General features: G+C 56.0%; 2 protein-coding genes across 3 annotated transcripts in view; both read right to left on the reverse strand.

Moving 5' to 3' along the window:
- Nucleotides 1-1,113, reverse strand: part of LOC105539978 (chromosome unknown open reading frame, human C17orf85) — a 45,647-nt gene extending 44,534 nt beyond the window's left edge. Inside the window, exons 1-3 of the mRNA XM_011980455.1 lie at nt 1,036-1,113; nt 879-944; nt 641-745 (exon numbers count right to left, since the gene is read on the reverse strand). Coding sequence (XP_011835845.1) covers nt 641-745; nt 879-944; nt 1,036-1,113 — 249 coding nt within the window. The remainder of the gene's footprint in view (nt 1-640; nt 746-878; nt 945-1,035) is intronic.
- Nucleotides 1,114-2,437: 1,324 nt separating this feature from the next.
- The window catches only part of CAMKK1 (calcium/calmodulin-dependent protein kinase kinase 1, alpha), a 30,510-nt gene continuing 22,143 nt past the window's right edge, over nt 2,438-10,804 (reverse strand). Inside the window, exons 15-16 of one of the 2 annotated variants that reach the window (XM_011980408.1) lie at nt 8,328-8,431; nt 2,438-4,437 (exon numbers count right to left, since the gene is read on the reverse strand). In XM_011980408.1, coding sequence (XP_011835798.1) covers nt 4,365-4,437; nt 8,328-8,431 — 177 coding nt within the window. In that variant the 3' untranslated portion in view covers nt 2,438-4,364. Of the gene's footprint in view, nt 4,438-7,577; nt 8,432-10,804 lie in introns of those variants that run through there. The other variant, XM_011980407.1, reaches the window with a different exon arrangement.

A 10,804-nucleotide genomic window follows, 5' to 3' on the forward strand; every position in this document is an offset into this window, starting at 1 on the left:
TGCCTGCCACCACGCCTGGCTAATTTTTGTATTTTTAGTAGAGACGGGGTTTCACCATGTTGGCCAGGCTGGTCTCGAATTCCTGACCTCAGGTGATCCAGCTGCCTCAGCCTTCTGAAGTGCTGGGATTACAGGCATGAGCCACCACTCCCAGCCCTGTCTGTATCTTCTGCTCAATTTTTCTAAAACCTAAAACTGCTAAAATAATTTTTTAAATATAAAATATATTTTTTTAAAAAATCCTGACACCCAGACTACATCCTTGACCATTTGAACCAGAATCTCTGAAGGTGGGACCTAGGCATGAGGATTTTTTAAAAACTCCCTCGGAGATTCCAGAACTGCCCCTTTGAACTGAATGGGGAGTTGGGGGTTGGGGTGGAGGGAGCAGGCCAACTGCAGTGGGGAGCCCTTTCTCAGCTTTGGGGTGTGTTTCGCAGGGAGGTAGATGGATATTGGCACAGATTGCCTTAAAGAAGCGGGAGTGCCTGAGGGCACAGAGAATCTCATTCCTGTGAATGCTTCAGTGCCTTAGGCACGGTCCCTCCTGGACTCTGGTGGGGACCGAGTGAGAAGTTTAGCAGGTGCCCTCCCGCGCTGCAATTCTGCATCAATCTGGTGACCATTTCGATGAACCCACCGAGGGATTTTTCCAGCTGCTGAATAGACCTTGGAGGGCGGGGTCCACCTTGACAAGCAGAGGCAGCGACTGAGAGGAGGCAATGTCCCGCAGGAATGGGTGGGCCTGAAGAGCAATGGGAGCAAGGCAAGAGGGTGGGACAGGAGCGGGGAGGGCATCCAGAGGGGCTGGCGGGGCCTTGAGCACCAGGCCGAGCACCATGGGGACCATGGCAGGGTTCTGAGAGGGGCATGGTCACGTGGGTGCTCAGAAAGATGACTCGGGCAGCCAGGGAGGGCATGGACCAGCGGGCCAAGGACCAAGGCTAGGAGACCAATAAGGAGGCAAGAGATGGAGAGGGCTGCCTTTGAGGGGCTCCAGTAGCGGGGGAAGAAATGAGAACAAGATGGGCTTACTGGTCTTGGTGTCTGGGGAGCTTCTGCCTGGAAGCTTGGGGGACCCCCAACCCCTTCCTCTCCCACCCGCATGGCCATTCCACGCATGGTCTTGTCACTCTGGCGTCCCGCATATCCCTCATGTCCGTCTGCTTCTTTCCATCCTGGCCACATCCTACTGGCATCCCTTGAGTGGACAATCAAACCCAAAGAGAGGGTTGTGGAAACCCCAACTCGAAGCCGGTGGGACAGAAACTCCAGAGGCTTGGACTTGTGACTGGTGTCTGACTGAGGGACTGTCTTGTGGGCTTGCGTCAGCCTGTGGGATCTGATACTGCTTCCGAGTAGACAGTGTGAGAATTGAGTTAGAAGACACCCGGCTGGTGTCTGCCGCAGAAGGGATATGCGGGAGGGGGGCACCCACACAGTTGGTCTCAGAAGTCTTCTGTGTCCACTGCTGTGCTGTGAGAGCAGAAGAAAAAGTTTGCATTTTTTGCATTCAAACCCCATGGGAGGTGGGCGTGGTGGCTCACGCCTGTAATCCCAGCACTTTGGGAGGCCGAGGCGGGAGGATCACCTGAGGTCGGGAGTTCAAGACCAGCATGGCCAACATGGTGAAACCCCGTCTCTACTAAAAATAAAAAAAATTAGCCGGGGCGTGATGGCGGGTGCCTGTAGTCCCAGCTACTCGGGAGGCTGAGGCAGGAGAATCGCTTGAACCCCAGGAGGCGGAGGTTGTAGTGAGCCGAGATCGTGCCATTGTACTCCAGCCTGGGCGACAGAGCAAGTCTCAAAAAAACCCAAACAAACAAAATACCCCACGGGAGTATTCCCATTATACCAATAAGGGAACTGAGGCTCCTCCAATGACTTGTCAAAGGTCACACACTGTTTAAGTAGCAAAGCTTGGATTCAAGCTCAGGCCTGTGTGATCTCAATGATGACTCTTTCCGTCACTGCCCTGGAGGGCTGTACCATGGGAACAGAGGTGCGGGGTCCTAAAAGTCTGTACCAGTGTCCAAGGCTAAGTGGGGATGGGAGGTCACTGGGCTGGTGTCACAGGCACTCCCGTGACACCATAGGGACCTCTGCCCCAAGAGAAGCGGATATGGCTCCTACCTGGACCAGACCTTGGCCTCCTGAGCCCCTGTGAAACAGGCAGTTCTTCCCAAGGAGTGGCCACGGACCCACCCAGGAGCCTCAGCTGTACCCTGGATTGCAGCCCCGTCACCTCCTGAGCCAGCCCTTCCCTCTCCCTCCCTCCCCCGAGAGCACCTCTCACCACTGTCCTGCTCAGGGACTTAGGGTGCCTCAGGCGCTTCCAGAAAATTCTACAAAGCCAGCTGTTCTAGCTGCTGAGAAAGAAAGAACATGTATCCAGATGCAGAAAATGTACACACAAGCCTTTTTTTTTTTTTTTTTTTTTTTAACTCAAGAAAGGGCTTTTATTGTTTGTAACTCACTTCCTGGGAAGTTAATTTTTAAAACACTCTTATAGAGTTTGCTCATCGCTTGTGCTACATTCAAAAACGACGACGCCAACCAAAACCCTCAGTGACGGGGTGAGCATCCCAACTGGGTCCACCCCAGAGCTTTCCAAGGGTGGGTCTGATCGACGTGGTCCCCCCAGACCAGACGCTCAGAGATGCTCAAGACACACTTGGGGATCAGTGATTGGCTCTTCACTTGCCTTCCACTAACTCTATAAAAGTGTTCTTAAAAACAGTACGGAATAACTTCTTAAGCCCCGGGCCACACTCTGCCTTAGCACAGAGGAGCCGGGGAGAAACGTGGACCCATTGACAACGGGGCACATTCGGCTCCTATAGCCTTAAATAGACGTAGAAACTGTATTACAGATGCGTGTACCAGTGCAGGACATACGAGTGAGCTGTGTGCAGCAGATGGCCAGGCGCACGCGTGTGCGCGTGGAGGCGCGACATGCACCCACAGGCGCGGAGATGCAGCGGGATCCGGGTTTCTCCCCCAGCCAGCCTCCCTTCTCCAAACAAGCCCTCCTCCAACAGGAAACCCACATCTGTGGCCAAAATCCCTCGTCCATCCATGTTTCCAGGGCAGGTCTGCGTCCTGTGTGATTTCCCTGTAGGGGTCAACCTCTACGAGCATTTGGTCAGCCAACGCCAGGCCGGCCAGCCGGACACCGATCCCAGAGAGAAGGTGAAGGCTGCTTCGGAAGAGTTGTGTCTGGACGCGCTCCAGCACCCCCGCTCTGAGCAGGCTGACTGCTGATGTCCTCTGGGTGAGGCAGCTGCCACAGAGGCCACCTGCCGGTGTGCACAGCCCTCCAGGTTCTGTGTCTCGTGATCCCTCCAACCTGGACGGTTTGTCCTTCATTGTAGGAATGTGAGTGCAGCTCTTGGGGCCAGATGGGTACGCCAGTGTAGGATGAGAGGCTGGGTTCCAGTTATTTCAGCATGTGCAGGGCCACAGGCCTGGCGCGTCCGTGGCCCTCGGTCAAAGTCAGCCCTGGTGTCTTCTCCAGCCTCAGCTCTGGGGAGCCATCAAAGCAGGGAGTGAGATGGGCAGGGACGATGTGGTGCTTCCGCTCCAGGCCTCTGCTCAGAGCTTGATTCCGTTCAGCCCACCTTCCAGATAACGCTGAACGCGAAACACAGTCCAGGAAAGTTAGCTCCGTCCGCTCGGCTGCCAAATAATGGTGGGGTGTGCTGGGAACCACCGAAGCTGTAGGAAAGCTCGTGAGATGTTCCCAGGCAGGGCCTCTCCCCTGAACCCCCAGGTTAAAAACAAAAGTAAAAGACAACAAAAAAGGAATCAGAATTCTCCAACACTGGCCCTCTCCCCAGTGAGGGGTCCGAGCCCGCACACCAGCATTTGAGTAGACAAGAGCTCTGGTGCCACCACCCCAAGGTGGGCAGGGTACCCCCCTCTCCACCATACGCCTGTGGCAGCTGAGCCAGGCCTGCCCGGCCCCAGCACGAGGTCTCTTCAGTTGCAGTAAGCCAGGCCTCCACCTGCCATCTTGGTCTCCTGCCTCTGCTCCTGCCCTGGGCCATGCCAACCAGCCAGGTGGCGTTTCTGAGGCTCCATGGGCACCTGGTTTCCCCACAGAATGGGTCAGGCCAAGAAGGGCCAGGAAGAGGAGGATGGCCTCGTGGGAGCCCTGCCCCCAAGACCCCAAATGACATACATTCCAGTCCTGTCCCTGGACGTGCGTGCGTGGAGGTCATGCAGCACGATGGGGGAGGGGCGGGAGCGGGGCTGCAGTCCCCAGCCCCCTGCCCGCGGGGGCGGCTGTTGCATGAGGGCGGTGGGCCTCTGGAGGCGCGGGATGAGTATGCTGCCGGGTGGCCCTGGGTGCATGCAGGGGCTCAGGATGCAGCCTCGTCTTCCTGGACGCCGGGGAGCTCTGGGCTCTTGCCCCCTTCGCCACACCCTTCTTTCCTGTTCAGGGGACACCAGGGACAGAGGGACCTCAGGGTCAGAATATACCCTCAGGGGGATACTCTCCCTCACACACACAGGAATTTGAATCCCAGAATCTCTCAAAGCCCCCTTCACCCACTGCCCCAAGCTTGGCCTCCCTCTGGCCTCTCTACATCACAGCAATTGCTCCTTGGCGGTCTCCCAGCCCCCAGCCTCAGCCCACAATGCCTCCGTGGCCCCCCATTGACCAGAGATGAGGTCTAAACCTCCCAGCACGGCCTCTGGAGCGTCTCACAGTCTGACCCAGCTGACTTCCCTACATCCTCTGACTATCAGCCTGGTCAAGGGCCTTCTCTTTGTGTGTGTAGTTTTGTTGTTGTTTTGAGACAGGGTCTTGCTCTGTCGTGCAGGCTGGAGTGCAGCGGCGTGATCTCGGCTCATTGCAACCTCTGCCTCCCAGGCTCAAGCGATCTTCCCACCTCAGCCTCCTGAGTAGGTGAGACTACAGGCACATGCCACTACACCCAGCTAATTTTCCTTTTTTTTTTGAGACAGAGTCTCGCTCTGCCACCCAGGCTGGAGTGCAGTGGCGGGATCTCAGCTCACTGCAAGCTCTACCTCTCCGGTTCACGCCATTCTCCTGCCTCAGCCTCCCGAGTAGCTGGGACTACAGGCGCCCGCCACCTCGCCCGGCTAATTTTTGTATTTTTTTAGTAGAGACGGGGTTTCACCATGTTAGCCAGGATGGTCTTGATCTCCTGACCTCGTGATCCGCCCGCCTCGGCTTCCCAAAGTGCTGAGATGATAGGCATGAGCCACCGCGCCCAGCCTAATTTTTTTTTTTGAGACGGAGTCTCGCTCTGCCACCCAGGCTGGAGTGCAGTGGCCGGATCTCGGCTCACTGCAAGCTCCGTGTCCTGGGTTCACACCATTCTCCTGCCTCAGCCTCCCGAGTAGCTGGGACTACAGGCGCCTGCCACCTTGCCCGGCTAGTTTTTTGTATTTTTTAGTAGAGACGGGGTTTCACCGTGTTAGCCAGGATGGTCTCGATCTCCTGACCTCATGATCTGCCTGCCTCGGCTTCCCAAAGTGCCGGGATTACAGGCTTGAGCCACCGTGCCCGGCAGCCTGATTTTTTTATCTCTATAAAAACAGGGTTTCACCATGTTGTCCAGGCTGGTCTCAAACTCCTGGGCTCAAGTGATCCATCCACCTGAGCCTCCTAAAGCGTTGGGGTTACAGGCGTGAGCCACGGTGCCCGGCCTGAGGGCCTTCTGTGTGGACTTCAGTCAGCCCCCAGCAGATCTGGGCAGAGGGGCTTTCATTTTGCTTTTTTCTTTGCCTTGTTCACAGGGCAGAGTCCATCTATCAGTCTTAGGATTCCGTTACATATTCAACAGATTTATGTGTCTAATTTTCCTCCCAAAATGAGTAAATGGGTTTTGATATCTTTAAAAAGGACCAAAACCCCACTGAACTCTACTACAGAGTTTCTACAATTATCCCAAAGTATACAAAACAGTTTATGGCCGGGCACAGTGGCTCACACCTATAATCCCAGCACTTTGGGAGGCTGAGGTGGGCAGATTACCTGAGGTCAGGAGTTCAAGACCAGCCTGGCCAACATGGTGAAATCCCGTGTCTAATAAAAACAGAAAAATTAGCCGGTGTGGTGGTGTGTGCACCTGTAATCCCAGCTATTTGGGAGGCTGAGGCAGGAGAATTGCTTGAATGCAGTAGGCAGGGGTTTCAGTGAGCCGAGATTACGCCATTGCCCTCCAGCCTGGGCAACAAAAGCGAAACTCCGTCTGAAAACAAACAAACAAACAAAAACACCAGTCTGTCAAGGATAAATATTGGGACTTGATAATGAGGTAAAATCTACTTTCAAAGTTAGACCTAGAGACAGGGTATGGTGGCTCATGCATGTAATCCCAGCACTTTGGGAGGCCGAGGTGGACAAATCGCTTAAAGCCAGGAGTTCAAGTCCAGCCTGGGCAACATGGCAAGATTCCATCTCTACTGAAAAAAAAAAAGCTCTACCGCCAAACTAAACTTGGGTCACAGAATTCTATAATTTTATAGCTGGAAAGTATTAAGCCCAGTCTTGTCACTCTGTTTGCCAGGTACAACCTAGGTACTGTCTTTATCCTGTGTCTGGCTTATCCCACCACTAGAGGGTGCTGGACCGTAGGCTCTGAGTCAGAGGGACCAGGTGTCCAGGTTTGCTGGACACAGTCCTGATTCCACCTGTTGTCCTGGCATAATTATTATAAATATATATATACATATTTTAGACAGGGTCTGGCTCTGTCACCCGGGCTGGAGTACGGTGGTGCAATCTTGGCTCACTGCAACCTCCACCTCCCAGACTCAAGCAATCCTCCCACCTCAGCCTCCTGAGTATCTAGGACTACAGGCGTCCACCATCACGTCCGGCTAATTTTTAATTTTTTTTTTGGTAGAGATGGGGTCTTGCTACGTTGCCCAGGCTGGTCTTGAACTCCTGGGCTCAAGCAATCCTGCTTTGGTCTCCCAAAGTGCTGGGATTACAGGCATGAGCCACCGTGCTGGCATAATTATGAATGGCTTCCCCTTTCACTCTCAAAAGTGCCCCCATTTGGATGTCAAATTATATACGTCCCCTCGCTACACACGCACTAAGCACAATTTCCACGTCAGGGGCCTATACTCCTAGATGAATTCAGAGAATCCTCCCCCAACCGCAACTGCCTCACTGAAGAGATGATAGAAAAACTGCAGTTGGGATCTCCAGGCCTTTTCCAGGCCCCACACCTCATTATGTGACTCTCCCTGGGTGCAAGCACCTCCAGCAGGGAGCAGATGTCAGCTCATCCACTACCAGGGGACCCGACTCTTCTGAAGGGCCCTCTTACGAAAGGGAGACCTCACAGGACACCAACATGGTGGTCCCGGACAGGCCTGGGGACAGTGCAAAGCCAATGCACCCGGACAGCGCCTGGCGCTGGGAGTGCCAAGGGGAGTGCGCCTTCCACACAGAGCCCCGCCAGCCCCTTCCCTGAAGCTTCCCTCCGGGGCCAGAGGAAGGCAGTGGCTGTTCCAGGACCATGCTGTGGTTCAGGACCCCGACCGTTTTCTCTCTGCAGGTTTGTGTACAAACTCCAGCAGGCCTTATCAGCATCCCAGACTGGCTTTTATTACAGTGGAAGAAGGTGGAACTGCTGAGGATGAGGGGCACGGGTTTGAGGGGTGGCTTTTCTGGACCCTCCTAGGAAGTGGCGAATCCACAGGCATGGCTTACTGTGGGGAGCCCTCGGCAAATGCGGGTTCCTCTCCCGTGGTCCACTGGCCAGCCTGTCCCTGCTTACTCACTGGACAAGCACTCACAAAGCGCTGACTGGGCGCACAGCCCCAGCAATGGCTGCAGGCAGCCTGGGCCACTCGGGAGAGCAGCCAACAGTCCCCAGGGCCAGGCAGAGGGGCCAGCACCCCTCCTCTACAGCCCGCCAGCCTCCTACAGGGAGCCGACATCAGCCCGTCTGCAAACCTCTGCCAGGCTGCCAAGGGCTGAGGAGGCCACAGATTTGAAGCCCCAGAGGGGCTGGACCCAGTCGGAGAGTGACATCAAGCTTGATGGAAGAAGGGTCTTCCTGTCCCATGGAGGGGTTGCGTGAGCTCCTCATCCCTGGAAGCGTGTATGTGAGGGATGCTGGCCCCAGGAATGAAGCAAGGGCTGGGCCCAAAAGGTCCCTTCTCGCCCTGACTAACCTCGGGGACAGAGATGCAAATGGGGCCAACTCCAAGACCTGGCGAAGTCCCCAGTCTCTGGCCTCGGCCCAACGACAGTGAGAGTGGGAGGATGGGCCTCAGGCCTCCCCACCTGACTCTAGGGAGCACCCGGCAGGCCTCGGCCCACTAGTACTTACACCAGTAGGTTTCCTGGAGCAGACATGGATCGCTCTTCCCTCCGTGCTTGGGGCTCAAACGGGTTCCCAAAGGAGCGCTTCCTCAGCATGGACTTCACCAGGATCTGAGGAGGACATGGCGGTGTGAGGAGCACAGGCCCCAGGCTCCCAGACACGCCACCTCTCCTCCGATTCCCCGAGAGCAGCTGCCAAGGGGGCCGCAGCGTGGGTCTAATTTCAATCAGCACAGCATGGCATGGCGGGGATGAGAACACGGGGGCTGGCGGCAAAGTCCCGGAACAGTGAGGAGCTGGGTGCCGCTGGTGCGTGAGGAGGGGGGCCGGGACCGGTCCATGAAGGGGCCACAAGGCCAGGCTGAAAGAGTGGGGAGGGCCAGGGCTGGAAGTAGGAGTCCATTAGAAAATACCTTCTCGGCCGGCCGGGCGCGGTGGCTCACGCCTGTAATCCCAGCACTCTGGGAGGCCGAGACGGGCAGATCACAAGGTCAGGAGATCGAGACCATCCTGGCTAACACAGTGAAACCCCGTCTCTACTAAAAAATACAAAAAAACTAGCCGGGCGAGGTGGCGGGCGCCTGCAGTCCCAGCTACTCGGGAGGCTGAGGCAGGAGAATGGCATAAACCCGGGAGGCGGAGCTTGCAGTGAGCTGAGATCCGGCCACTGCACTCCAGCCTGGGCGACAGAGCGAGACTCCGTTTCAAAAAAAAAAAAAAGAAAATACCTTCTCACTACGGCAGCAACGCCATGGAGGATGCTGTGCCATCCTTCCCACCTTCCGGCCGCAGAGAGGATGCCAAGAAGATGCTACTGCACAGTGGCCCGGGAAGCGGCTGAGCCGCAGTCGGTGGCCGAGCCAGGGGGCTGCCAGGAGGGGGGCAGCTGCTGCAGCCTGGCTCTCTGCCTTTGTCCCTCCTTCATGCCAAGGACGGTTCCATGCCCTGCCCACACACACGCTGACTCACACACATACAGAGAGCCAGCAGCACACTTGCCAGTCCCTTCACTCACTCGCCTGTCTCCATCCATCCTGTCAACACTGGTCACCACTGGCTGCCTACTGTGTGCTGGACACTGCTCTAGGCACTGGGGCCACACTGAGGCCAAAATTCTTGCCCTCATGTAGCCCTATAGCCTTTTTATTTTTTTCAGATGGAATTTCGCTCTTGTTGCCCAGGGCTGGAGTGCAGTGGCACGATCTCGGCTCACGGCAACCTCTGCCTCCAGGGTTCAAATGATCCTTCTGCCTCAGCCTCCTGAATAGCTGGGATTACAGGCATCTGCCACCACACCCAGCTAATTTTTTGTATTTTTAGAAGAGACGGGGCTTCACCATGTTGGCCAGGCTGTTCTCAAACTCCTGACCTCAAGTGATCCTCCCGCCTTGGCCTCCCAAAGTGCTGGGATTACAGGCGTGAACCACTGAGTCCGGCCATCATATAGCTTATATTCTAGTTTCAGGAGAAGAAGTTTTATATTCTAGTTTCAGTAAAGAAGAAAAATCAGCAAAATATGTATGTCAGTAAGTGGAAAGGAAAAAATAAAACAAGGAATGGCGATGAGGTGTGACGCAGGGAAGGCTTGCTTCTCTCTCGGAGAGGACCCTGGCTTAAAAAGCCGCAGGAAGTGAGGGAGCAGGTCCCATGGCAGTCGGGAGTAGGGCTCCCCAGGCAGAAGGTAGCAAAATCTGAAGGCTCTAGGGCAGCCTCTTCCATGGCACGTGGCCAGAGTCGAGTGCATGATGGGGGGACGGTGCAGGAGCCCCGCAGAAAAACAGGGCAGGGGGAGGGCAGGCTGGGGGCCCGACTCTGAGGGACACGGCAGCCCCGTGAGAAGCGGGCTTTGAGCTGGGAGGTGACACATTCATGCCACCAGGACCATGCTGGGTGCTGAGTTGAGCACTGACTAGGGGGACGGGAAGTGAGAGTAGAAGCAAAGGACAGCGTGGGAGGTTCTTCCGGTGGTCTGGGAGAGAGGAGGTGGTGGCTAAGACCAGAGAAGTGGACATGGAGATCCCGTGGGAGTTGCCTGGTTCCAGGGACCCCACAGAGCCAAGTAAGCATAGGGGGCAAGGATTCAGCCAGCCGGTCCTAGCTGGGCCGGGACCCTGCAGCGGGGGATAAAGTGCAAGGCCAGGCCCTGCCAGGGGCAGTGGCCCCAGCTCTGGCTCCTGGCCTTGTGCTTGCCGACTCACTTGACTCTCAGGCAGGGGCAAGGCAGGGCTCTCAGTGGCCCCAAATGGCCACTAGGTACTACGTGAACCACTTCCAAGTGCCCACACAGAAGCTGCGCAGAGGAAGAGGAGCAAAACTGAAACGTGAGTGGGCTCTGGGGGAGACGCAGGCACCATCGAACTGATACGTGGGCTTTGGGGCCACTTCTCCAATCCAACGGCTGCCCAGGCCATTCCCCTGCCGTGTCCTCGGCAGTGCCTGGAAAACGGAAGTTCAATAACCGTCTGGACGGAAGGAAGTGCTTCT

The sequence above is a fragment of the Mandrillus leucophaeus genome, unplaced genomic scaffold (genome assembly GCF_000951045.1).
Source record: "Mandrillus leucophaeus isolate KB7577 unplaced genomic scaffold, Mleu.le_1.0 Scaffold212, whole genome shotgun sequence".
In the NCBI taxonomy this organism is placed as follows: Eukaryota; Metazoa; Chordata; class Mammalia; order Primates; family Cercopithecidae; genus Mandrillus; species Mandrillus leucophaeus.